Raw genomic sequence first — 27,402 nt, 5'->3', positions numbered from 1 at the left:
ATGCAATGCAACACTTTTCTCCAGCCAATTCCACTTGCCTGCCTTTGCAGTAGCCACTACCTGGCCATATAATGCTGCCCACTGAAAAGCAGATAGGGCTCAGACCAATGTCGCCTCTTTAGGTCAGCAAGTGTAATACTTCTTGGTTATTATGGCAAGAGGCCCAGGTGTCCATTTGGTGGGAGTGGGGTACAATATGGCACAATGATGCTTGATGCAGGAGCACCTCTCTGGAGTTGACACGTGTTAGCAGTGAGTCATGGGGCAGGGTGCCCTCCGTGGCAAAACTGGAGAACTTCCCCAGCTGGCTCAAGTTTCGGAGACAGCACCTGTGTGCTGTTCCAACAATTCTGATCTCCGACAGACAAGGTTGCAAGTGTCCTCCAAAATAAAACAAAAGGTCTGCTCCTCACCTCCAAAAAAAAACCCCTCAAAAAACCTGATCTTGCACTAAATTGCAAATACCCGTTTGTTTTCCATGTTTTGTTCTGCTTCCACTAGGAACAACAGAGGGTTTAAAACGCCTATGTGGGACACACAATGCCCCACCTTCTGAAAATCTCTCCTCCTGCTGACTATTTCCTCTGCAGTCTTAAGGGCTAGAAGCTAACGTCTGATTTCAAAACAGCAGAAGCTGAGGTGGCAGAGGAAGCTGGTGCCTGGTGCCAATTTCTGCAGGTGCACAGAGCCAACTTACAGGGATTGGTGTGGGTTCAGGATCTTTGCCTTCAGGGACCTTCTTCCGTTTGGTGAGTGTGTATGTGAGGAACCCCATGACAGGTGGAACGCCACATGCCGTAGAATAGGCATGTCCAACAGGTAGATCATGATCTACCAGTAGATCACTGGACGTCTGCGGTAGATCACTGGTAGATCATTGGGTCCCCCCAAAGAAGCTGAACAACTGTGGCCCCCCTAAAAAAAGCTCAACATTTTACCTCCTCCATGAGAAAAACACAACAACCTTGACCCAACCCCCCAAAAAACTTGCCTTCTTCCTTCCTAAAAGAACAAAAACTCAACCACCTTGACCTGAACCCCAGAAAAGGGGGTAGATCACTGCCAGTTTTTAACTCTGTGAGTAGATCGCAGTCTCTTGGGAGTTGGCCATCCCTGCCGTAGAAGATTCCTGGGGCACACATCCCTTTCACACAGAGCACCAGCAAGGCTTTCCAGGCCTTGCCACACCCTCACGTCAACCGAAAAGGCAGGTTGGCGTTCTCTTACAAGCTGCAAGGGAAGATTGCTTAGTGGTGTGAGCAAGCTTGCCTTCCTGGGAGGTGGGCCCACCACCCCTAGTCTTACCATTTCGGAACTGCTGTAAAAGCTTCTGAGTAATCCCATGGTTTTCCACAGCAACACAAAAATAAAATAAAAACACACATCCGGGTCACCACAGTGTGCATTAAAGAAAGACACACATCTTTGTGAGTGTGTTGAACAATGAAAACAGCAACATCCCTACATTCAGACTTTATATTCACCAAGCTGCTGCTAGGGCAGATCATTTTTCCATATCTTTGAGCTAAGTCAGGCACCCCCAATCTTGGCCCTCCAGCTGTTTTGGGACTACAACTCCCATCATCCCTAGCTAACAGGACCAGTGGTCAGGGATGATGGGAATTGTAGTCCCAAAACAGCTGGAGGGCCGAGTTTGGGGATGCCTGCGTTAAGTGCTCTTGTGGTGGGTTGAAAAGCAGCTCCCAGAGAAAGAGCCAGCGAAGCTCACAATTTATCCTACCTTTGCTAGTGTTGGGAAGGGAAAGGGTCCAGCCCCTTGCTCCATCCCACCACCACCCCTCTGTCTAGTAGCAGCAGCAATCTGCTTATGCATTTCTCCAAGACACCATTCCCTTGCTCTCAAATGCATCCCAAAGTGAGATCCTCAGATGCTGCACACCTGAATGGCAAGATTGCAAGGTGAACAGAAGGTGTATGACCTTGAATCTAAGGCTTCTCCCCCCAAATCAAAAAAAAAATTTAAATAGAAAAAGGCTTAATAGGCCACATTTTGCCAGCCTAGATGAGAGCGTACAAGTTGTACGTCAATTGTGTCCAAGACGATACTATGAAATCAACAAACTAATGTCACTTTCCTACCTGCAGAAGATATGAACGGAAATATTCATTAAGGCCACAACCCTAATCATGCCTACTAGGGAGTAAGCCCCGATAAAAGACAATGATGCATACTCTCAAGTAGAAGCGCAAGGGACTGTCTTCTATAATTAGCCGTGCATTCTGTGCCTTGAGGGAGCGAAACTCTGAGCAATTTCAACTCTTGTGTCAGGAAAGTAAAGTTTTTTTGGGGGGGGGGCATATCCCACAATTATCACCCATACTTTTTCTCTCTCCCCCGCCTCTCCCTGTGACACCCTCTCATCTGACCAAGCTTTCGTAGTTCTTGGAGAAGCACAAGTCTGCTCCTTTTGGAATAGGGAGTAATGCACTTTTCTGGTGCAAAAGGCTTTCGTCACAGCATCGGAGGAAAAGCGCCCGCGGCAGCCCCTGCGGAAGCAAAGAAAGCGACCCAGGCAGGCGAGCTAAATGTAAGTCATTGCACCTTTGGCATTCTTTTCCAAAAAGACTTCGACGTAGGAGGTTGGGACGTAACCTTCCTCGTCCTCGTTCCTTCGGATCCGCGTCCAGCCATCGCCTTTGTCCTCCTCGATGACGAACAGCGTTTCTCCTTCAGAGACTGAGATCGTCCCTTCGTTCTGACCTGAGAGACAGGGGATAAAAAAAACAAAGCAAAACCCCTGACAGATTAGGACTAGTGTTTCCCGCGGATTTTTCTCTTTCTTTCTTTAAAACAATAAAAGCACCCACAACATCCATCTATCCATCCATCCATCTATCTATCTATCTATCTATCTATCTATCTATCTATCTATCTATCTATCTATCTAATCTATCATCTATTTCATTTCTATCCCACCTTTCCCTCCAAGGAGCTCAAGGTGGCACACATGGTCCCCTCCCTCCTCAGTTAATCCCCACAACAGCCCTGTGAGGTGGGGCAGTGACTCACCCAAGGTCATCCAGCAAGCTTCATGGCTGAGTGGGGTTTGAAACCCTGGTCTCCCAGGTCCTAATCCAACACTCTAACCACTACACCACATTTCCTATAAAGCATCTGGAAGCCATTTTGCAATGGCACATGCGTGTAAAACGAGGATGAGGATGACTTGGGGCTGCTGTGTATGTGCCAAAGATCCTCAAATGTAAAAGTATGGGTGGTTCCCCCTCCCATCTGTTTGCACGTGCCACGGTGCAACCCCTTGGCCACATTCTGGAACTGCACCTGGCCAAGGTGGGTCCCCTTGGCCACAAACTGCACCTGGCCCTGAGGGATCTGGGACGTACCTTCAAAGGTATACAGAGCTTTGCACGTCCCGATCGTGGGAAGCGGTTCCTCATCGTCAAACTCATCGTCAAACTCCGGTGCCGGCACTTTCACCTCACTTTCCTGGCTCGGCTCCTCTGTGTAACTGCCATCTGGACTGCTCAACACAGGAAAAGAAACACAGCAACTATAGCAACAGGCTTGGAGGGCAAGGGGGGGAGGGAGGAGGCGATGCTGGTCCACCAGTGTCATTATATAGCAGTCTCGGAAGCCGCCTTACACCAAGAAGGATGGCGCAGGCCCATCTATCTCAGCATTGTTTGACACTGACTAGCAGTGGCTCTTCAGATTTCAACCCAAAGTAATCCCTGGCCGTATCTGAAGATCCCAGGGACTGAACCTGGAACCTTCTGCATGCAAAGCAGTTGCACTACTGCTGAGCTACAGCGAGGCAAGATTCTAGTCCTCATAGTTCAGAATAAAAGACTGAATTGTACTGGAGCACTGGAAGCTGCCTTGCACTGACTGAGACTATCGATCCATCTGGCTCAGTGCTGCCTAACACTGATTGGCAGCAGATCTCCATGGTTTCAGAAAAAAGTCCCTCCCAAAAAAGAAAAAGAAAAAAAAAGGAAAAGAGTCCCTCCCCTGTTCTTCCTGGGGATCCTTCTGGGGATCAATGCTTCCAGGACCTTCCACATGCAAGGCTGATGCTGTGTCACGTGTGTGATCGACCTTTCCTAAATCGTATTTTGCAGGTACATCATTTAGCAGAGCAGATAAAAGCAACACACAAAGATGTAATTCACCAGGGAAAATCGCTTGCAAAAACCACGCATACTGGTTGAAACGGCATGCAAAAATAGGGTTTATTAAGAAAAATACCCACGAAAATATTGATCCAATTTATAAAGAGCTTTTTTTAAAAAAATCCAGAAATTGTTGCAGAATGAAAAACTTGGGAGGGCCGGTAATGACAGATTTATTTGTCCACCCACCCCTCATATAAAGATTGGCCAAGAAGCTCTTGCACTCTGCTGCTGCTTTCCCATCTAGATCCAGAAGGGGGAGCTGTGTAGTGAGAAGCAGCACCGGCTGAAACAGCAGTAGCAGAAGCCAGAGAGGGAAGGGAATTGTCTTGCTTGGGCAACAAGATTCAGGGCAGGGTGTATAGGGAGAGAAAAAGAGGCCCAGAGTTCTCCTCCAAGGGCCACTAGCTGCTGTTAAATTTTCCTAGGAGCTGTGAGAGTGAGCTGCTGTGCTCAGGATCATGTCTGCTTAGTAACTGGTGGAAGTGCAGTCAGAGCCGTCTCATCCATTGGGGCTGGTGGCGCGGCGCGCCAGGGCGCAATGGCCTGAAGGGCGCCTCCATCCTCCAGCCCCGCTGGCAGCGCCTGCCGGCAGCGCCTGCCGGCAGCGCCCTCTGACTCCCGGCAAGGGAGCTGGCCGGCCACGCCACGCCCTCTGGCTGCCCAGCAGAGCACAGGAGCACAGCTCTGCGCACCCTTCCAGCGCTTCCGGGACGGGAGGCGAGGGCGGCCGGCTCGCGCTCCCGCGCGCATCCGGATGGCGCGGCTGGGCAGCTTGTGCCCCATCGGGCGCGAGCCGGCCGCCCACCCGATGGGGCACAAGCTGCCCAGCTGCGCCGCCCGGCTGCGCCGCGCCATCCGGATGCGCGCGGGAGCGCGAGCCGGCCGCCCTCGCCTCCCATCCCGGAAGCGCTGGAAGGGCGCGCAGAGCCCCGCGCCGCTCCAGCGCCACGCCCCTCATCCCCCGCTCGCCCACCCCCCTCCCAAGGGGCGGCAAGCGCGGGAGGGAGGCGGCGGAGAGGCGGCATGGCGGGGGCGCCGGAGGGATAGCCGCGCCAGGGCGGCAGATCCCCTTAAGACGGCTCTGAGTGCAGTTGTTGAAGGAAGCTGGCTTGATGCCGTGAACAGAGCGCATAACAAATGAGTTAAGGTACACACAGGGCTACTGTGTCCTACTAACTCATAAGAACATAAGGAGCACCTGCTGGATAAGACTGCTGGCCTATTTAGCCGAGCATCTGTTCTCACAGCAGCGGCCGACCAGATGCCTGTGGAAAACCAGCAAGCAGGATTCGAGCACAAGAGCAGAACTCTCCCCTCCTGGGGTTCCAGCACCTGGTATCTGGAAGAAGTGGAGGCAGAACAGCAGAAGAGCCGTGCTGCACCAGGCCAGTGGCCCACTTAATCCAGCATCCTATTCTCACAGTGGCCAGCCAGATGCCACAAAGGAAAACCCACAAGCAGAACCCAAGTGCAAGAGTACTCTTCCTTCCTATGCCTTCCAACAACTGGTATTCAGAAGCATCACTGGCCCCAACCATGGAGGCAGAGCATAGCCATTGTGGCTAGCTGCCATTCTCCTCCAACAGGCTCTCTTACCCCTACTCTGGGACGCCTAATTTGTGCATGAGAAATGGAGGGGCAGAAAGCAAGGGATGGTGTGTTTTTCATAGTGAACCGGCATGGCTGGTTCATACTCTCACCTCAGTTTACTGGTCTCGCTAGCCTAGTGTGGATAGTGGCTCTCTAAATGGACAAGCAGAGCCTCTATCCCAGGCTAGCTGTGTGGGAAATGGCGCCTGGATTCTCCCTGCACATAAAAGCAAGCAATTGTTCATGAGATGAGTGTTTTGGTGTCTTGTGAGATTCGAGGTTCGTGCAGGTACGAATTCTTAGCACAGAAGCAACCTGAGAGGGTCTTGAGCAAAAATGGCAGCCCAAAGTCGCTGAACGGACACCGTGTAATACAGATACTGTACCTCTCACGATCCTGGGCGCAGTTGTTGACAGTCAAGGTGTTCTGAGGCTCATACATCCCGCTCTGGCGGCGTGCTGGCTCAGTGCGTGCAGGCAACCGGCCTTCTACCTCAGCTAGCCAGCCCTGTGGTGGGAAAGGAGTGAAACTAAATCTCAGTCCACAAAGGGTTGGAGCCACCTTATCCTACATAAGCCTGACACTCGGTTAAGGGTAAAATGTAAGTAATATACCGTAGCTGCTTTATAAGGTAAGAAAAGAACATTGTGGAAGGGTGGATGGGAAGTCAACGGAGATAAGAGATTTGTTCTGGTGGTTGTTTAAAAGAATTTGTGAAATTTGAAAAGTTAATATAATAAAAAAAATTTTAAAAAAAGCCTGACACTCAGTTAAGTTCTAAGTTCTAAGTTTTTCTAACAGTGCAGGTCAGAGACTGAAGGGGGAAGTGGCTTTTTTTTAAAAAAATAAGTTTTTATTATTTTTCAAAATACATCAAATTACGACCAATTCAACATCTAAAATACATTAACCATTGCTCTGCCGACCTACGACTCCCCTCCATCTCGTCAGCAGGTTTTCTAGTCCATTCTCAACACACAGTTTTTATTACTTCATATTAAACTATGTCAAAGGTTTATTCCAGCCCTACTAGTGTTTTTAAACTTCCACGATTCAATCTTAAATATTCCACAAATTTACTCCAATCTCTCTGAAACCTCGAGTCATCCTGGTTTCTGACCCTACCAGTCAGTTTTGCAAGTTCTGCATATTCGGCCATCTTCGTCTGCCACTCATCAATCGTTGGTAATTCCTGTGATTTCCAATTTTGGGCAAGCAGTGGCCTTTTTGATGGTAGCATCTAGACTGGATTTTGACCTCACTCATGGGCTAGGTGGGTGGGACTGACAGCAAGCAGTGCTTTGCCATTTGCAAGAGCAGTTTGGACACTTGTGAATGGACATTTTCCTTATGCAGACACCCCAAAGCTTTCCATTTGCAAATGCCTGTCTACAGGTGCAGTTTGAATCCAAGCACCAACTAGAAAAAGGCAGCTTCAAACAGGCTTCCTGGCAGTGAACTGTTCCTTGGCATGCTGGTTTGGCAGGCAGCTGAATTAAAAACTCTTCCCAATAACACAGGAACAAAGCAAACTGCCTTATACTCAGTCAGACCATTTGTGCTTCTAGCTCAGTATTGCCCATATTGACTCTCCAGGGTTTCAAACAGATGCTCTAGCCACTGAGCTAGGTAGGGCCCTCTCTCCGGTGGAAATCCCTCTTCTTGGATCATGGTTCCCCACTTCAAGAGATGGGAATGCAAGGGGTGGAAGAATGCCAGTCCCTAATGAGGCATTCCATTATGAGAGAGCAAGGTGCCTCTTCTTGGATCAGGGGTCTGGTCACCCCAATACATTTGCTGGACTCCATCTCTCATCAGCCCCTGCAGTCGGCATAGCCCAATGGTCCAGGGATGATGGGACATGAGGTTCAGCAACGTCCGGGGGGGTCACAGGTTTCCCCAACGCTTTCCTAAAGTATCATTGTTACCTTTGCTGTCTTTCAAATTAAAAGCTGTTTCCCATACCTCGAATTTCTGGGCTTCCAGACGCAGCTTCTCCAGGTTCTGGGCGAGCTCGGCCAGCTTGTGATCCACACTGGCTGCGTCTCCCATCTGAGGGTTCTTGATGTAGACGTCTTTCATTTTCGTTAAGGCATCTCTGCAAGGAGCAAGGAAAGCATATCAGGGACTGGGAGGCTAGAGTGCGTCCCTCCCCCCTCAAAAAACAAAAAATTAAAGAGCATATCTGCATGAGAGCCAGGGTGATGTGACGATGTGATGTGTCAGACTAGGACCTGGAAGACCAGGGTTCAAATCCTGCCCCCACTTGGCAATGAAGCTCACTGGGTGACCTTAGGTCATAGTTACTGCCTCTCAGCCTAGCCCACCTAACAGGGTTGTTGTGAGGATTAAATGAGGAGGGGGAGAACCATGCAGGCCACCTTGAACTCCCTGGAGAAAAAGGTGGGATGGAAATGCAATGAAAATAGCATGTAAGTAAATAATTAAACTGCACACTCCCTTGCACCCCAACACTACCAAAAGCTGGGATCACCTCCTCATTATAGGTGCTCTGATCACTGAATTATGGCCCTTTCTCTTAAAAATAAAAGTAGATGCTAGTCCTCATGGTTCTGAATAAAAGGCTCAAAGAAACAGGAACATAGGAAGGTAACTTAATGGTCAGTCACACCATTGGGGGTCTATCCAGCTTAGTATTGTCTACACTGACTGGCAGCTGAGGCTCTCCAAGTTTTCAGGAAGGGGACATTCCTGGGCATACCTGGAGATGCCACCAGAGATTTAACCCAGGATCTTCTGAATGCAAAGCAGAATCAGAGATATATTTGGCTGGTCCCTCTCCTTCAACAACCTAGTGAGGTAGGTCAGGGCAAATGATGAAATCTCCAAGCTTGCTCCTGGCTTGCTCGGGTGCAGAAATCCTGCTTGCAAATTTCTACAGAGTGTGGGCTAGTGGCCAGGGTGAAGGATGGGCATCTGAAGAAGGGAAGTTCCTGGAACGGAAGACCAAGCTGCCCAGACAGCCACGGCCCTGCCAAATGCCTTTTGCTTGCCAAGTGAACCACTCCTGGGCTGAAACCTTTTTGCTCCCCTGATCTGGGGTCCAAGAAATGGGAGATTCAAGGACAGTCCTGGGACCTCCTGAATGCAAGGCAAGTGCCACTGAGCCATAAGTGCTTCTTTGCGTGTTCCTGCCAACCATACCTTTGATCTATTTCCTTTTGGATGTCCCTGTTCAGCTCGTCCACCTTTTGCTGCAGCTTCTTCCTTCTTTGCTCAGGGGGCAGATTGCTGAAGTCCTCTGGTCCGCCACCCTAGACATGCCAGGGTAGCCGTCAAAGAGGAGGGAGGAGGGAGCAAGGTGGGGGGGGGAGGGAGAGGGAGAAAGAGAGGTCTGTAAATTTCGGCCCATCAAGGAATATCCCAGTTTTTGGAGACCCAGAGGGTCCTCACTAGTCTAAGGGGTGAAGGACAGCCCCTTGCAAGGGTTTCGTCAAGGATGGAAGTGACCAGGCATGTTCTTGCTATAGCCTAGCCTGAAATTGATTTAAATGGTGGTTCTGTTTAGGCAAGAAAACAGAAACCCTCTCATGATGAGGCACTGCTCTAGTTTGGCATCAGAACAACAGCCCACTTAGCCCTGCCACTGGCTGGAGGCAGGCAATTGTTTCATTTTTTTCGGAGAACGAAGGCGGTGTGACAGGGGCATTGTTCCCCACGGGGCATGTGATGGGTGAGGAATCTCTGGTGCGTGGGCCAAATCTCTGGCCCTATGGCTGTCTCCAACTGGCCCACGGGACTTCTTGCAGGCCGTGCCTCTCACTGCCCCTGTGCCACCCCATTCTCCAGTCCTTCTGCTGGACTGGAGCAGGCCCCTGACCTGTAGGAATGCCTCTTGGAGGGGAGTGGGGGGTGATAACACCTCTTGATTTTACATACTTGCTTTTGCCTTCCTCTCAGCCTGGCACCCTCTGGATGTTTTGGATTATAACTCCCAGTTCGTTTGGATGTACTTTTATTTAGCTGTAAATAATCCACCAGCTCCTTTTCGACTAATTTGCCTGTCTATCCAGAGATAATCCAGGACAATATAGTTTTAAAAGATTTTTGTTCTTCTTTTTTTGGAGGGTGCGTATGGAGACACTAGGGGGTTCCCCTGAGCCGCCTGAAGGCCTGTTTTGGCTCCTGTCCCGTCATCCCTCACCACTTGAGTCTGCTATTAGAAGGACAGAGAGAAAGAAAATAATAATGCTGGAGAGAGTAATCAGCTTCTTGAGAGGCAATCAGCAGTGGGTGCCTCTTCTGAGGTGATGCCATCGACGCCAGATGCATGGACCAGGGAAGCATGCTTTGCATCAGAACTACTGCTTCATATCCTATTTTACTTCTACTCAGAGTAAACCCACTGAAATTAATAAACACGGCAAACTCGGCTCCATTCATTTTAGTGGGTCTGCTCTCTAAGTAATGCATAGCTGGCAATAATCCATCAGTTTCATTCATAAGCAAATTTAATTGCTTAATTGCTTAATCATACGAGTTTCAGTTGAGACCAATTTATTGCCAACTAAAGCTCATGGGATTAATCCACTAAGATGCCTTTATTCCAATTAATATTATTCAATGACCGGACTCTGGCCAAGCTGAAAAGGTCGTGAAAAAGGTTAAAACCAGGGCATAAAATCCAATGAACAACCTCATAAATAGGTTTGGTGATCAAAACCTTTGTATTCCCCAAGCTTATGTGTTCTCCAGCACCATATCTTGAAGCAAACCCCACCCTTCATTATCTGATTCAGGATTTCAGATTAATATCTGTAAGAAACTTCATTCCACTATTGCTACTAGTTTTGAAATTAGATGGAGTTAACGTTTTTAGTTGGGATTGATGGGGGTTTGATTACAAGGCGTTAGTTGTTCTGAGGTACTATTGTGTAAAGGCTGAAAAACGTAGTTTGCCACTGACCAATGAATATCAACACCCAGACATGGAAATGCTTTGTGGCCAGTCATTGGAATTATCAGAGCAGTGGTTGAAGCTAATCTCAGTAAAAAACAGACAAGGATCCCAAAAAATTCAGTATCAGGGCTGGCTGACCTTTCCCCATACAATGGCCCGGGGGCTAGAAATACATGTTGGGATCAGGATCCGTATGTGCTGTGTGTTCTTGAATCTAGACCAGTGGTTCCCAAAGTGTGCAGAACTGCCTTGGTTGGAGGGCCAGTGGGATTATCTCTAGGGGATGTGAAGAGGCAAAGGGGCAGCAAGAGCTGGTGATTTAAGACTCCTGCTAAGTGACTTGAAACCAGACATTGGGAAACTGGTATCACTTCATCAAGCCCACCCACCGTGTTAAGAATTTACTGAAAAGTGAAATACTTTAGTTAAATAATTGTTGTTTATTTAACCTAAGACCCTTGCTAAATGATTACCAAACTTTGAAAAGCTGGTATCATTGAAAAAAAGTTCACCTGCTGCGTTGAATTAATTAAACCAAACAGTTTTAACTGGATTTTGAATAAATGTGCAATTAATTATTATTACCGGTATATGTTGTGCCAACCACTATTCTGAATAATGCTTTTTATAGGGTAGGGGGCATGGGAACGAGGGCATGGAACCAAAGGAGGAGGGATGAGAAAGTTTGGGATCCATTGATCTAGACTCTGAATTACCGTATCTGGGTTCTTGTCTGTAATTTACTGAAACACCAACACTTTCTCTTTTTACTTTTACTGATAAATATCTTTGAAACCAAGGATAAATGAATACTTCATGCATTATATCAGATGCAGCAACAGATCAAAGCATGAATCAACTTTACTTCATTTGATTTTATCATAGATAAATAATTATAATGCTATGATTGCTTGTTGCACTGAAAATCATTCTATTTTTATGACCTAATGGAAAGTATTTTTTAAAAAATCCTACTACATTTTTACAACCTCAGATTGCATTTTTTAAAGCCGCAACCTAATAATTAAAGTAACTAAACTACTAAAATTAAAGAGTTATTCTTTTTTAGCAGCTCAGTATAGGCATTAAAACCGGATCACCTCCATTAGATTCCAGACCTGCATATTCAGAGTTATCTGATAAAATATCAAAGCAAAACAAAAAAACACACACACAGAAAAGAGACAACAGAAAATCTGAGTTAATTTCAGGGGCGCTCGCTCAGGACGGGCTGCAACTGACGCGGACAAAAAATTGTGATTGCAAAACACAGACACGAAAGAACATTTGCTGCGGTTGTGCTTACCAGCTTGAGAGAAAGCTTCATGTAAGAACGGAGAAGTAGGAGGAGGAGAAAGAGAAAGAGGGGGAAAAAACACAAAGGTGTATCAGAAGGTGTGGAACTTTGACCTGTTCCAACGTTATAATCAAATGATGCACGTCTATACACACTGTCACACACACTCCTCACACGGCTTGTGAAAATGGGACACTGCGTTTGTCGCACAACTGTGCAAAAGTTCACGAGTTTTGTCTGCAGGTGTGGATAAGTAATTTTTTTTTTAGTGCTTGACTTTTTGGCTGTGCACAGTGAAAACCTGACTAAATATTGCTTTTAGCTGTTTTGCTGAGAACAAGGGAAACGTCTATTGTCCGTTTCTAAAAGTGTTTGCCTCTTATTCTGGAGTGGATTGCTAAGCAATGCAGAGGGTTGGACTAGATGACCCTTGAGGTCCCTTCCAATTCTATGATTCTAAGTGCATTAACAGAGGGTGGAGTGGGAGCACAGGGAAGTATCTCAAGTAAGGATGGACAAATTGGTGAATTTTAGGATCTCTTTGTTTCTTGTTTTTTCTAAACTTAAGTTCAATGCTCCACAATTCTAGACAAGTTTGAAATAAATAAATAAAAATGCTCTCAATAAAGTTAGTCTGCAAATTTCTCTTAATATATGGTTTTGGGAAAGCAAACTCCCCTAATATACACCTTTTCAAAGGGCAGCTTCTCCTAACATGATGCATTTTTTAATGTTTCTGCTTCTACAGTTATTAGAGGAGGGCCGTAGTTCAGTGGAAGAGCAGCTGCTTGGCATGCAGAAGGTCCCAGGTTTAATTTCTGGAACTTGCAGGTAGACAGATCAATGGTCTGGCTCTGTATAAGGCAGCTTCCTATGTTCCTGTTTAAACCAGTCCTTAATTCAGAACCGTGAGGACTAGAATCTTATTTCATTTTAGGGGAACTCCTGTTGTGCATGCTTTGCATGCAGAAGGTCCCAGATTCAATCCCCTGACACTTGCAGTTAAAAGGATCAGCTAGTATAGAAACCTGCCTTAAACTGAGTCAGACCATCGGTCCATTTAGCTCAGTATCATTTACACTGACCAGTATTGGCTCCCCTGGTTTTCAGACAGGAGCCTCTCCAAGATTTACCTGGAGATGCTGGGGACTGAACCTGGGACCTTCTGCATGCAAAGCATGTACTTTACCACTGCACAACAGTGGCTCCCCTAAAACAAAAGAAGATTCTAGTCCTCACTGGGCTACGGCCCTGTCCCTCAAAACCATAGATACAAAAGCATGGGGCAGACTTAGAGAGAGGACAAATCCACCAGTCCAGGAATTAGTACCTGGGTGGACTATGAAAGGACCATCAAATTGATTCGACACACACAAAAGAACCACACCCCCCCCCGCCTGCAATCATGGGGAGGCAGTGCCATTTTGATGGGCCTGTGCTGGAAACAATCCAGGGCCCTCTTTGCAGAAGCAGGGAGTGTCACGATCCCATCCCACCTGCTTGCTTCCTCCCTCTACCCTGCCCCATAAAATTTTGGCAGACCTTTTAACACCCCACCCACCCAGCCAGAATGCTAGCATCCCTGTGAACTTCAGCAGAGCCACATATGACACAAGTCGAGAGGGTTTCGTACATATTTTACAGACGGCAGTGGCGGTAACGAGAGAGGGAAGAAAACCGGCTTGCCTACAACAAAAGCAGTCTACGTCAAATGTAAGGCACAGGGATGCCAATGTTACGTGCACCAATGGAAGAACAAGTTTCTAGAGGCAAGACTACCACAAGGCCAGACAATGGCCAGCCAACCAAACACTATCTATCATTTTGCTGTAAATCCAGCAAATGGGAAGCCACACAGCACAGAGCATGCCTATAGCTTTTTAAGGGACGGGAGAGATCAAGGTGAGGAGCTTTTCGACTGGGTCTGTTTCTAGATACTACAGCAACCAAGCGCCTAATGGAAAGCTCACCCAAGCCTTGTCAAATGGCCACAGAAGCAGCATGATTCGCTAAATGGTGAAAACATGGGTTCCCCCCCCCTCCCTCAATGGGCAGTGAGGTAAACATATTAAGCCTCAAATGACTCAGGAGGATGTTTTTCGTTTTCTGATCTTCTGAATCTGTGGCACGTTTTAAAAACCAAAACTAGATTGCATAGAGCTTTTAAGTGTTCCCCACACATTATCTTGCTGTAAATCTTTATGGAAACTCTGAAAGGCAATGGAGAATGATTATGCCCATATCGCACATGGGAAAATTGATGCTAAAGAGAGCGCGGCTTGCAAGTTTTAATCTGTTTCTAGTCTACTGTTATTTTAACTTTTCGAAAGACTTAAAATTATGGCTGTCAGTTTTTCTTAATGATAATTTTATTGTTTTATCCTTTTTGTAAACCGCTTACCGGTAAGTTTTTTTAAATAGAAAACAACAACAATCAAGTGGTATATAGATTTTATGAAATAAATAAATAATAAGCTCTCAGTGAGATTTGACGAAGGGGACTTTCAGATTTGGAAGTCAGTCTCTTAGCTGTTATGATTCACTAATTCCTAGGTTAAAAACAAAACTGTTCTACATGTCAGGGCTCAATACAGTATAGACCAGTGTTCTTTGAACTGAGGCTCCCATCATCCCTAGCCACTGGATTACGGTAGCGGTGGATGATGGAAGTTGTAGTCTTACAACTTCTGGGACCCCAAGTTCAAAGGACACTGGTCTAGACAGAACAGTGACTAATGAAATATATTGCAGAACATTGTGATTCCTTGAAAGATCAACAGGAACCCGTTACTTAGACCAGAGATGAAGAATCTGGGACCTTTCAGATGTTGGACTACAACTCCCATCATCCCTAACCATTGGTCATAGTGACTAGAGCTGCAGGGCTCTAGTCACTATGGAATAGAATAGAGAATGTAATACTGGATCTTCAGAGTTCTGGGTTCAAATCACCAGCCAACCTAGACTCTCGCCCTGAGGCAAAAAAGCTACTACCTCCTTGTTTCAGATGATCCCTGTTGATAAAATAGGCACAGTGGTGGTCTAGTTACAATGTCGTAAAAAGAAGATGGGAAAAGGCAAGCTTATGTATCCTTCAAATCAAACAACATATATAGTATTGGGCTGAGTATAGGCCCCCCCAATCTGGCTTGTATAAAATCTGAGTGTGGCCTATAATCACACTCCCATCAGTAAAGAAGATGAGATTTAAGAGATCTCATTTTAAGGATGCAGCTTATATGGAGGGGGACAGCTTATATTCAGACCAATATGGCATGTAGTAATTTATGAGGCCTTGTTAAAAGGCTGCGCTATAGAAGTAACATGTGTCAATTTCATCTGTTCCTAATTTTCTGCTGCATTGGGTGGGCTTTGTTAATTAATCAGTTAAGCATACGTCCTTCCTTTCAACTCTGCCTTTCGACCAGTAGGCCCTACAACATTATTTAGGATGTCATTAAAAAAAACACACAACACCTTGAGATATTCACTCAGCCAATTTTGGAGACTCTGGGGCGCGGGGGAGCTGATGAGGCGGCGATTACTAGTTAATTACATTTCTAGGAAATGTAAAAAAAGAACAGAAGAGGGGGAAAGGAGGCAATATTTTTTCAGGCGCGCATCCTGGGGATGATTCTAAGGTAGCCATTTGCGGTGAGCAGATGGAGGAAGCCTAAGAGCCACAAGCGTCAATAACACACAAGAGCGCATGAAAAAGCCAGCAAGTTCTATGTGTTATTGGATAAGTCACAGACGATGACTCTCACTTACAACGGGCAAAACAGGCCTTTACCCCCCCCCCCAAAGTCTCTGGTTTTGCCAATGCAACAGTTCCCTTTGAGGGCCTCAGGCAGATCTCTCTGAACCCTTTCCAAGTTTAATGTGTAGATCAAGGAAATGAGGCCCATTGATATAATAATAATTATAACAATACAGAATGTTCTTTAGCTTTCTAAGGCTTGTCCATATTCTCCTGTGAAGCATCTCCAGTTGCAAATATATTGGCAGTTTGCAACAGGAAGCCACAAGGACCTCCCAACCACACTGGAACCCTCTTCATTGTCACAACTTGTGTTTTTTTTCTTCGGGGGGGGGGGGTGTTGTCAGTTTGGATGGTATCTGTGGGTCCCTTCCAGGCCTGCAATTCCATATCCAGCAAGGTTTAGAACCTAGCTGATGAAGTGGTCAGATTAATTTGTTTGTAAGAATCTTTGTAAGTTGTTTTTAAACTGATTTAAAATGTTATTTTAATTGTTGTAACCCACCCTGGGACCTTAGGGTCAGGGGGGAGGGTAATAAATCGCTAATAGTAGTGTTAATAATAATGGCCTTAGCTGCTAAGTACTGCCTTGTACATGTCCAACGAAGCTGACCCAGACTGACACCCACCAATAACAATAATGATGCTTTCTCTAGGAGCGATCTTCTTTAGAACAGTATTTTAAAACTTTAGGTAAAGGTTAATTTATAAAAAACCCAAAACCTGACATGGATATGTTGTCTTTTAATGGAATCAACCCAAGGCATGTCTACTTAGAAGTAAACAAGGAAGGAAAGATATGCTACCTTCCACTTGCCAAACTAAAATTAAAGACTAATTGGGTAGGAATAAAAAAAAAAACAACTGTAAAAAGGCTTCAAAACGTTATTGGAAAATGAAGTACAATTTTAATCCAAAGTAAAATAGAAAGGAAAGGAAAGAAAGAAAATGTTATCAAAATGGATAAAATTACAAAGATAATACTGTCCAGTGTTGGAGCATTCACAATGCTTCTGAATGCCAATTGCTGGAAACTGCAGGAGGGGGGAGTTGCTGGGTCCTGCTTGCAGGTTTCCCTTTGGGACACCCAACTGGCCACTGTGACGCTGGTCTAGGTGGGCCATTGGCTTGAACCAGCTGCAGGGCTGCTCTCATGTTCTACTTCCACTGCTGGAGGCAGGATGTTTCAGAATACCCATTTGCTGGGAACTGCGGCCGAGGAGAGAGGAGAGTGTTGCTGCTGCTACGAGGTCCTGCTTGTGGGCTTCCCACTGGGGAACCTCAATGATTTATCTATTCAGGTCAAAGCCTAACCAAAATCCTTACAGAGCTTGCAGATAACAACAAAATTGGCCAAAGACTGGTTGTCAAAATAGCTAAAATTGCAACCATGATAAAATAACAAATCAGCTTGCCTATTCAGCTCAAAGCCTGACGAAAATCCTCAACCGATCTGTGTTATCTGTGCAGTTTAGTTCATTTTCCTATAACGTTTAGAAACATTTTACATTTTTGTATTCCCATCTAACTGGGTCTTTTGAGTCTACTGAGAAGTAAAGCTAAGTTCAGTTCGACCTCCCCTCCACTGAAACTCAAGAGTGCAGGGGATTGCGACCTTAAGCGTTGCAATGGTCCATTTTGCACGCAATGAATGCTGAACCATAGTTTAGCGCTACTGGAATACACTTCACAGTCAGGAACGGATAGCTGTTGGGTCGAATACGGCCCTCTATGCTTTTCTGTTTGGCCCTTGGAACTGTCCTCAGGCCACACCCCTTACTGGCCCTGCCCTCCTTTTGCCTGCCTGGAATGTGTCCTTGAAAGGATGGGGAACGCACAGGTGTGTGGAAACCCTCTGATACAGCTGACTGCATTAAGTTATGCATCACACCTGTTGCTCCACCTACTTTTGCATCTGGCCCGCCACCCACCACTGGCATGCAGCTTGCAGCCACCAGCCCATGAGGGAATGCAGCCCCTGGGCACAAAAAAGCATTCTTGGCGCCCAAGTCTAAATGGCATAGTCTTCATGACCTTCCAACACCATACATTTGCAAATTTGATTTGCAGTCCATGCCTATCCTCCCAGCTTGTCCTCCCCCACCCCTGAACGGAGTTCCACTGTGAATGCAATTTTTGCCTGCCTAGTTTTCCTGCCCCACTTCTGGCACCCAATTCTTGCTCCTGTTTTGTTCAAGCAAAGGGAGCTGCTTCTGACCCTAAAAATAAAAAGCAAGCCTTCTTTCACATGGTCCCTTGCAATGTCTGCGAAAAGGCTTTGTTATTTTGGAGGGGTTTTTTTTTGAGTTAAGAATTTGATTCTGCACATGCCAGCCTTCCGCAAAGTGGCAGCCCGCCTTCTCTACCCGCCTCTTGCAATGTTGTAAATGAGGTCGGTGACTGGAGCAGCGACTGTACAGCCCGGCCACACTGTCAACACGGACTTACAACATATTCCCTAGCCTCAAGTGCATAGGTGGGTTTGCCTAAAGTCCTCTTCATGAGCTCTTTGTGAAAATACAAAGACTGTGACTGTTGCTGAGTCAGCAAGAGAAAAACACATGGATTAAAAGGGGTTGAGGGGAAAGGGGAAAAAAATAGACTTCTGCATTTACTGCTTCTACAGCAAAAATAAACAGATAGCTCTGCTTAGGTCTGACGTCCACATTATCACCCAACACAGCAGAGGTACCCAATGTGCTGCCCTCCAGATGTTTGAACTACAGCTCCCATTAGTCCCCAGCTGTCAGGTGGAACCCAACTTGTGCACCCCAAAAACGCAAGGATTCCCGCTTGTGCACTGGGACTTCTTCCTACCCCCAGCAACAAAACAAAAACAGTTTCAGAGTGTGTGCAGAGGGAGACCAGTTGAGTCAGGGGGAATTGTTGTGTTGGTGGGAGGTTGACTTAGCACCGCTTTCAATACAACCCACTATGACCAGTGGTTACACCACAGGGACATTTGGAAGGCACCACATTGGCTACCTTGGATCTGACCCCACAGAGGGACACCCAGAAAGCCACACCGGTTATTGGAAAAGATAAAGCAGGAAATTCAGGTGCCTGGAGATGGACAGATCAGAGGATCATCTTGCTAAGCTGTGAGGATGTCTCTGCCTGGGCCCTCACAGCGCTTTATCTTTGTGGAAAATGGGTAAGCTGTAGAGCCAAACCAAACTTGTATTTTTTGCGGGCAAGGAATCTGATGCATTTTCGCATTTTGGTGACTTGCATTTCCAAAAAACCGACACTGAAAACCTAACCACTCAGCTCTAATGCCTTCCTGATGGGTGAAACGAAAGCCTGAAGTTAGTGCAAAATCCCCCAAACACCCCTCCAGCCTCAGAGTTGTCAAATCACTTGGGTGGGTGGGTGGGGGTAATAAACAAATAATCAGAACTCCACTGTGGATATAGAATATGAAATCTTCCTTGCATGGTCACGCGCAGATTTTTTTTTTTTTGGTCATCAAACAAAAGAAAACTGTAGGGGGGTAGGGGCGGTTTCTGCTCTAGTTAAGAGACTTTGCTGCAAGCAGATCCTGAAATTATGCATGCGGTTGAAAGCATCTTCAAGTGTTCAACCATCCAGGTTCTGCTTGGGGCAAAAGTGTCAGACGAGCCACGATGTATGGATGCAGCCAATGTTGGTCCTACCCAGAGCAGACCAATAAACCCTCAGCTCTGTGCTGAAGAGGTTTTTTTTGGGGTGGGGGGTGGGGTATAGAGAACAGTCAGGGATATGTTCCCCAGCCAGCTCTAAGCAGCTTTGATGACGTACTGTGACATGTTAATAAAGTCGTGCTGGGTTCCCTTTCTGCTACTCTGTTCTGAAGCTGCCCTCTGCACATGCTCCACAGCTCATCTGTTCATAAGGTTCCTAAAAAACAGCAAGCCATAAATTTGGAGCTTGTCTGAGACATCAGGGTACATTCAGCTCACCATTTGGCATGTCAAGAAGAACTCTGAGACACAGAAGGGGGAAGTCCATATAAATATTTTTTTTTTTAAAAAAAACCAAAAACTCCACGCATCTCTCATGCCAGCATAAGACTATTAAAAATGTCTTCCTTGCTAGCTTTCTACAGGCAGGGAGTCGTCGATGCAGTAGGACATTCAATTAAAGGGTTTGTGGTCTGAAGTAGAATGACCACATGATTTTCCAGATGGAACATGATTTCCAGGATATATTTTCCAGCACGGATGGGACTCAAGAGTGTGCTGTGGAGTTGTTAGATCACAACATGGAAAGTCAGCCCTTTAAACCCAGTTAGCCCCGTGAATCAGCAAAATCATTCCATTTTTTAAGAACAGTGAGTATGTACACAATATGAAGGGCAACCCCTCACCCACCGAAATTTAACTGCAATAATTTAAACCAGGACATAAAATAAAATTTCACAGGCTAAACACTTTGATTTATATATCTTATATACCGACTGTACACAAACACAGATGAAAGAATCACTACAGCTGGATTGCTATAGTATTAAGGTGGGATATCTACGCAAACTGAGGGCTACTATTGGCTATATGCACACACACACACATATAAAATGAAACAAGGTGATGATCAAGTAACATTCCTGGTGTGAAGTGAAGAGTTAATTACACAGTGAGAAGGAAAGGGAAATCACATCAAGAACTTCCACGGAATGAAAACCACAAAAATTCAAGTGAAGAGTCAATTTTGTTCACTGGCAGAGTCTGGCTCATGGCAATTTGCTTTCATGGTGGCAAAGAAATCCATCCACTCAGTACAGGAATGATCTGACTCAACTCAAGTCAAAAGGAGGTGGGAAAGCCCATCAGGGGTAAACAAAAGGATTGTTGTCATTTAGTTGTGTCTGACTCTTCGTGACCCCAAAGGAATTAAGTGGTGCATTAAAGCAAGACCTGCACATTTAAAGCATTACCATACCACTTTAAACAGCCATGGCTTCTCCCAAAGGATGCTGGGAACCATAGGTGCCAACTCCTAGAGGCCCAGGTCCCTCTGCCCCCCCCAATAAAATATTTGAGGGGGCAGCCCTCCCCCCCCCCCCCGGTAATGGGTATTGCTGCTTTTCTTTCTTTTCCACATTTGGACTTCGTTTCCCAACTTGTAAACTTGTAAAAGGGTTGCTGGATGGCAAGGGAACTGGGACTGGGCAAAACCCTCTGACACCATTTCTTACGGCCCTTGTGAATGGAGCAGAGAGAGAAAGAGAGAATGCAAACTGCAGGTTCACGGAGCTCTGCTGGAATGAGTGTGAAAGCGGCTCTAGCTGATCATTAAAAAAAACCAAAAAACTTAAAAGCACATAATTCAGATGAGTAGGAAAGTAAAGCCCCCCTGTTGTTGTTGTTGTTGTTGTTGTTAATCTGCCCTTTACACCAAGGCTCCCAGGGCAGGTTACACCCATTAAAACACAATATTAAAAACCAATTTAAAACAACTTACTGTCACAGAAATAAGTTGAGTCTTAAAAATATGCCCAAGCAGGCAAATGCATAATTTTGCAGTCAGCCCTTGTTGATTTTGGGCAGGTGCAGAGAGGCAACCAGAGGCCTAGAAATTTGGGCTTGAGGAGAGTTGGGTTCAAGTCCCTTTTTAACTTTAAGAATTCAGAGTATCCCTGGACCAGTTGTTGCTTCTGAGACCAATCTCACAGAGCTGTTTTGGGGATAAAATGTGGGGTGGGGTGGGAGGGAACCTTCACCAGCACTAGGTGCATCTGTTACTAGGATTGGGGGCAGGGCTCAATTGGGCCCCCAAAATGTTTTATTCAAGTTGTTGTCTCTGCTGGGAACTGAAGTCTATTAAGGGTGCCGAGAGCTGTTAGAACAGTGTTTTTCAACCTTTTTTGGGCAAAGGCACACTTGTTTCATGAAAAAAATCACGAGGCACACCACCATTAGAAAATGTTTAAAAAATTAACTCTGTGCCTATATTGACTATATATAAAGTAATTTTCCCACGGCACACCAGGCAACATCTCGCGGCACACTAGTGTGCCACGGAACAGTGGTTGAAAAACACTGTGTTAGAAGACCCCTATTTTCCCTCCCAGAGCTACAATTCCCAGTGGGATTGTTAAACCACTCTGGGAATTGTAGCTTTCGGAATAGGAGCCTCCTAACGAATCACAGCACCCTTAACAAACTACAGTTCTCAAGATCCTTTAGTGGAAGAAGCCATGATATAAAGTACCGTACTTTACTGTGTATAAGACTAGGATTTTTTAAAAAACTAAAAATAATGTTAAAAGGGGGGGTAGTCTTATACACGGGGGCAATCTCCCCCATTTTCTTAATTTTGAGTCCCCTAAAATTGGGGGGGGGGGTCTTATACACGGGGGCATGTTATACACTGAAAAATACGGTAGTTTGGAGTGCTCTAAATGCTTGGCTTAAGATGTGGCCTTTAAGTCATGCAAACTCTTCTTTGGGGAATTTTCTGCGGCAGAGTCCTGCCAATTAAAGGTTCAGGGTGTTACGAGAAATAAAAAATGCCCCTGGACATGCAAAGGCTGCATCACTGCATGATGACATGCCTTCTGTTGTCTCTCCAAATTGGCGGCACTTGGGTCGTTGAATCAACTGCAGTCCAGAGCCACATATCTGCATTGTGGTTTCATTGTGGGGGTTTTTGACAGCAGCTTTTTAAAATTTCTCAGAGGTCACATCCACTCCGTACATATAATGCACACTTCCCCGCAAAGAATCATGGGAATTGTAGTTTGTTGAGGGTGCTGGTCCCTGTTGAGGGGGAAAGTACAGTTCCCGGGATTCTTAAGAGGGGTGGAGCTATGTGCTTTAAATGTGCAGGTTGTGTGTGACGAGAACTTGTATGGTATGCATTAAAAACATATAGACAGACACACGGGAAAGACGGGGGGGCGGGGGCTGGATGCAGTAGGAAAAACAGATTCAGTTACTCAAAGAAGTCATGATTGGATGTGCAATTTAGTTGCCCAAGAAAGAGACAGACAGAGACACACCCAGAAGCAAACTTACCCCGCGTTTTAGGCTCCGGAAGCAGTGGATTTTGGGTTTGGAGGTCATGAACTCGTTGAAGCGGTGGGAGAGGGGCTCCTTTTGCTGCTTGGGAGACTGGGGGCCATTAGGAACAGCGGAAGGTGAGGCAGAAGAAGAAGGGGGCGGAGGAGGGGGCTGATGGGGGGATGTTAAAAGGGACATAAACTACGTATAAGAGATGGAGAAGTGATAGAATTAAAAAAGGGGGGGAAAACGGTTACAAAACAAACCCAGAAACAAAAATACATCCGCGAAAGAAAACCGAACAGAAATGAACCCAAAAGTGCAAAAAAGCAACGTTTCAAAAGCATTTTTTTTTAAAAAAGAAAAGCCATGGTTTCCCCGCCCCCAAATAAAAATTATATATATATATATTAAATAAAGGGAAGGATCAAGGGTTGGGAAGGTGATTGTTTTTAACAATAAAAAAAGATTTGTGTTATTAAAGGAGCATGTGATATGGGGGGGATGAGTTTTAGTAAGTGGTCAATGCAAAGAGTTAATGCATGGCATTCCCTACCCCCACCCTGCGCTGCCAGAAATCCTCATCATGCCACATGCAAACAAGATGAGCAGGTGAAGCGAAGAAAATTAGGAGATTCCCTTCCACAGCCCATTTCCCTAGCCCTGATTATACAACTGGATTCATTAGGAATTTGTTATCTCGGAGTACAAGTGAATCCCCTCTATGGAAAAGACGATGCGTCATACGGCAAAGCTACCAGCCCACCCCCCACCCCCACTTTCAAATCTCTCACCCAGCTATGAAGTTCATCATGAGGCCTTGGCAAGACACACACCCTCTCCCTCTTAGCCCTCTCCACCTCACAGGGCTGTTGTAAAAAGGTACAAATGGGATAAACCCACGCACCGTTACAGGGCCCTGAAATTCTTAGATGGCGGGCAAGATGAAACTGTGGAAAGCTCATATTTTATTTAATTCATTTGTTATTTGAGAGCCAGCGTGTCACAGTGGTTAAGAGTGCTGGACTGGGACCTGTGTTGACCATGGTTCGAATCCTACACCTAGCCAAGAAGCTCACTGGGTGTGACTATGGGCCAGTCACTGCCTCTGAGCCCAAGCTACCCAACAGGGTTGTTATGGGGATTAAATAAGGAGGGGGGGGGAGGACCATGTAAGAGCACCCTTGAGCTCCTGGGAGGAAAAGGTGCGAGATAAATGAAATAAATAAATAAATACCCCACACTTCCTCTCAAAGGATTTTAAAAAAAAATCCCAGTGCATTTCTTTACATCAAATTCTGGCAGGCAGATGAAGATGGGGCAAGCAGGGATGGGTGGATCTGTCAATTCTGGTTGCCTTGTTTCTCTTTTCTCTCTTTTTGGGGGACTATCTTTTCATTTCTGTACATTTCCAAATCAGTTTGTGACTTTCCCCCCTATCTTTTTAATTAAAAAATGAGAGTCCTCATGACAATTCATCCGTATTTTGTTTGAATTTATCCTAACATACGTGGTTTTTAAGGCAATTTTCTCTGACAATACATTTTTTTATTTTTTTGCAAAGCAATTTGCCCTAATCTGCCAGGGATCCTTTAGCTGTGATTCCTGCATTGCAGGGGGTTGGACTAGATGACCCTTTGGGCCCCTTACAACTCTACAACCTTATGATTCTAATATAATGCATCTTTGCATTTTACTTTCACCAACTGATGCATTTTCAAGCACACTTTACCACAGCACACACATTTTTACACATGTTACTTGAGCCAGAGAACTGCATCACAAAATTTGGAGGCATGAATTTCAAAGGGCGGCTGCATTTGGATTTACATATTGCTTTAGAAATCTCAATTTTTGAAAGTTTGCACTTAAAATGAGGACTGAACTCATCCCCCATTCCTTGGCTCACGTTTCCATGTGGGTGTGGAGGGAGTTGCCTGCCAGCTGGATCAGTCGAACATCAGGAAACCCAGGTGGTTCTTAGAAGCTTATTGGGGACTCCTAAATGAAATATCACACACTTCTTCACTGGAAGAGATCTGGGTGGAAGGAGAAGGGCTGGATGTGTTTTGGAGGCTCTGATCTCCACCCACATATGTCCACAAGTTCACCAATATAAGAAGAGCCTAAAGGGAACCCATCTAGCCCAGCCTCCTGTTCTTACAGCGGTCAACCAGATCCCCATGGGAAACCTTTTTCAAAGCCATCCAAGTTGGCCATCACTGCCTCCCGTGGAAGGGAATTCCGCAGTTTAACTCTGTGCGGCCTGAAGGAGGACTTTCTTCCAGCATTCAGCTTCATTGGACGCCCACAAGTTCTAGTGTTAGGAGAAGGGGAGAAAAAAACTTTTCTTCCCTCCATTTTCTCAGTGCCATGCATAATTTTATTAATTTCTGCATCATGTTACCTCTCACTTGCCTTTTCTCTAAACAGACACCCTGGCATGGGGTAAGGTTCCCTGAAGACTGGGAGTCTGAAATAGCACTGTTTGCGACTAATAGCCTAGAGCTGGAAGGATCGAGGACACAGAAATTGCATACTCCCTAACCCACTCTTGAACTTCAGGGGGCTTGGTAGGAGGAAAGGAATCTGATCAAACAGAAGGATCCTGTTAGTCACACACCCCCTGAATACAATGGGACTTCAAGACAGCATGCCTTCATGCATCGATGGGGGAAAAGAGAAACAGTTATTACAAATGGGGAGAAAGTTACGCAGGCCGGCAGGAAATGTAAATGAATGGGAAATGAGTTACAAAGGGTAATCCAAAACATTTGCTGCCCAGGCCACAGATGGAGGGGCCTGATGCACTTGTGTGCCAACACTTATTGCCCAAGTCAACTGCCATGAGCAAGGATGATGTGGCTATTTAGGAAAGCTCTGGCAAACCAGCACTTATGTGGAACCAATGAGTTAACTGACACACGTGGGCAGATGAGCTAAGAACAGATTATAGACTAGTAACTTTCGTATCCTTGTCCACAAGGCTGACTGTGTAGCATGGCAAAATGCGAGTGGCCTAACAGCATCACATGGCCATTGTTGGTACATACGTTGGAGCAGATGTTTGGAATAATAAGACCTCATCAAGCAGGTTTTTAAAAAAAGAAGGTTGCATCCCATGAGTTCAGTTATGTTGTGGAAAAGCAACAGAGAGACAGGCACCAGGGATGCAATAAAGGAGACAGGCATGTTGTTAATTAGCTGGAAAGGGATGAGCAATGTGATCAGAGGGCAACAGGCAAGCATGAGACAATGAAAGCAGAGAGCAACTCTTTGGGATTGAACGGGAAACTAAAAACCACCATGGCAAAGACATGACAACTCAAACAAAACTGTGCTGAAGAAAACAGCTTTAAAAACAATAAAAGGCAACACAATATTTTTTAAAAAGTACATAGAAATCATAAAAACTTTACAAATTAAAGCAAAATCCAATAAATTAAAAATATTACAATAAATTACAAGACATCAGCTATTAGTTCTTAGAAACTAATTTCTAATGAAAAACAAAGAGAAAAGAGAGAAGAAAAAAGTCTTCACTGCTGGGATTACAAAGTAACACACAAGTAGCAAACGACAAAGCTACTGACACAACTAAGCCAAAATCGGGGGGGGGGGGGATCCGGTACCTTGTTTTTCTTGATGAATGGCCACAACTTGCCCTTGGACTTGCTGCTGAATCTGGACTCCGGCTTCCCATCTTTGGAGTTTGAAAGGCTGGAGTCAGAGACGGTCCGCTTGATTGGCTGTGTGAAGTCCTCGAAATCGACATCGCCTGGAGGCTCGAACCCAGATTTGAAGGCTTCTACCACCAACTGGGAATCCTGAAACAATCAGGACAACACAGAAAACAATGCTAATAATTTGTTTTTGTTTTTTTAAAATGCCATTGATAAGTGGTGTACCAGACAGAACTAGTATGTACACTGTACACAGTCAATATGGAGGCAGAGCTGGCCAGCAGGTTCACAGACAGAAAGCAGGTCAGCCTTCATAAAAACTACAAGTGAAGAGCCAGTCTGAGTGCTTATGTACATCCAGGCGGAGTCCTATTGGTCTACTTGTGTCATGATGGCTGCTGAACTGGAAGATGCAGTACCACACTCCTGCCACTAGTGGTGCTCAAGCAGAGAAGACAAGCTCAGCAGCAGCACCTTCTGACAAACCAGCCCAACGATGCTTAGAGGACTCTATTTGCCAGCATGTAGTATCACAGACTTTTTTGAAAGAAGTTTGTGATGTGGAACTCCTCTGATGGAAACTCAGAGCTCCTGGGATTGTCTGTCTTGGAAATCTCACAGCTCTTGAATTCCCCAGAAATATGAGTTTCAATAAAAAGAGCTTCATGGCTTAGTGGTATTTTTGAATTATGTCTGCAATTTACATACCAATTAGTTACAGACATCTCTAAGTGAAGTAAAAGAACACTCAATGCAATGAAAAGTCTAAAATGAGTGAAAACATTAGAATTCCATTAAAACATCTGCAGGAATAAAAAAGAGAAAAAATATTCAGTAGGTGCTGGAAGTTTAACAAGGAGGGAGCCTTTCTCATTTCAGCTGGGGAGTTCCACAAAATTGGGTCCACAATACTGAACGCAGCACAGCTCCTGGTGAATACCAGCTGTGAATCTGAACCACAAAAACTCCCCAAAAGACCCCAGGGACCAGGCACAGATATATAAGGGAT

General features: G+C 45.6%; 1 protein-coding gene across 20 annotated transcripts in view; it reads right to left on the bottom strand.

Annotated features, from left to right (window-relative positions):
* The window catches only part of FNBP1 (formin binding protein 1), a 113,684-nt gene that overhangs the window by 3,557 nt on the left and 82,725 nt on the right, over positions 1-27,402 (bottom strand). For 2 of the 20 annotated variants that reach the window (XM_033138312.1, XM_033138313.1), the window contains exons 9-18: positions 26,343-26,537; positions 22,726-22,911; positions 18,176-18,265; positions 11,977-11,991; positions 11,771-11,806; positions 8,915-9,024; positions 7,715-7,847; positions 6,135-6,256; positions 3,367-3,506; positions 2,564-2,722 (exon numbers count right to left, since the gene is read on the bottom strand). In XM_033138312.1, the coding sequence (XP_032994203.1) occupies positions 2,564-2,722; positions 3,367-3,506; positions 6,135-6,256; positions 7,715-7,847; positions 8,915-9,024; positions 11,771-11,806; positions 11,977-11,991; positions 18,176-18,265; positions 22,726-22,911; positions 26,343-26,537 (1,186 nt within the window). Of the gene's footprint in view, positions 1-2,337; positions 2,723-3,366; positions 3,507-6,134; positions 6,257-7,714; positions 7,848-8,914; positions 9,025-11,770; positions 11,807-11,976; positions 11,992-18,175; positions 18,266-22,725; positions 22,912-26,342; positions 26,538-27,402 lie in introns of those variants that run through there. The other 18 variants (XM_033138314.1, XM_033138309.1, XM_033138315.1 and 15 more) reach the window with 18 other exon arrangements.

The sequence above is a fragment of the Lacerta agilis genome, chromosome Z (assembly GCF_009819535.1).
Source record: "Lacerta agilis isolate rLacAgi1 chromosome Z, rLacAgi1.pri, whole genome shotgun sequence".
Lineage (NCBI taxonomy): Eukaryota > Metazoa > Chordata > Lepidosauria > Squamata > Lacertidae > Lacerta > Lacerta agilis.
Note: the sequence above shows the minus strand (reverse complement) of the source record. Positions and strands in the feature narration are given on the sequence as shown.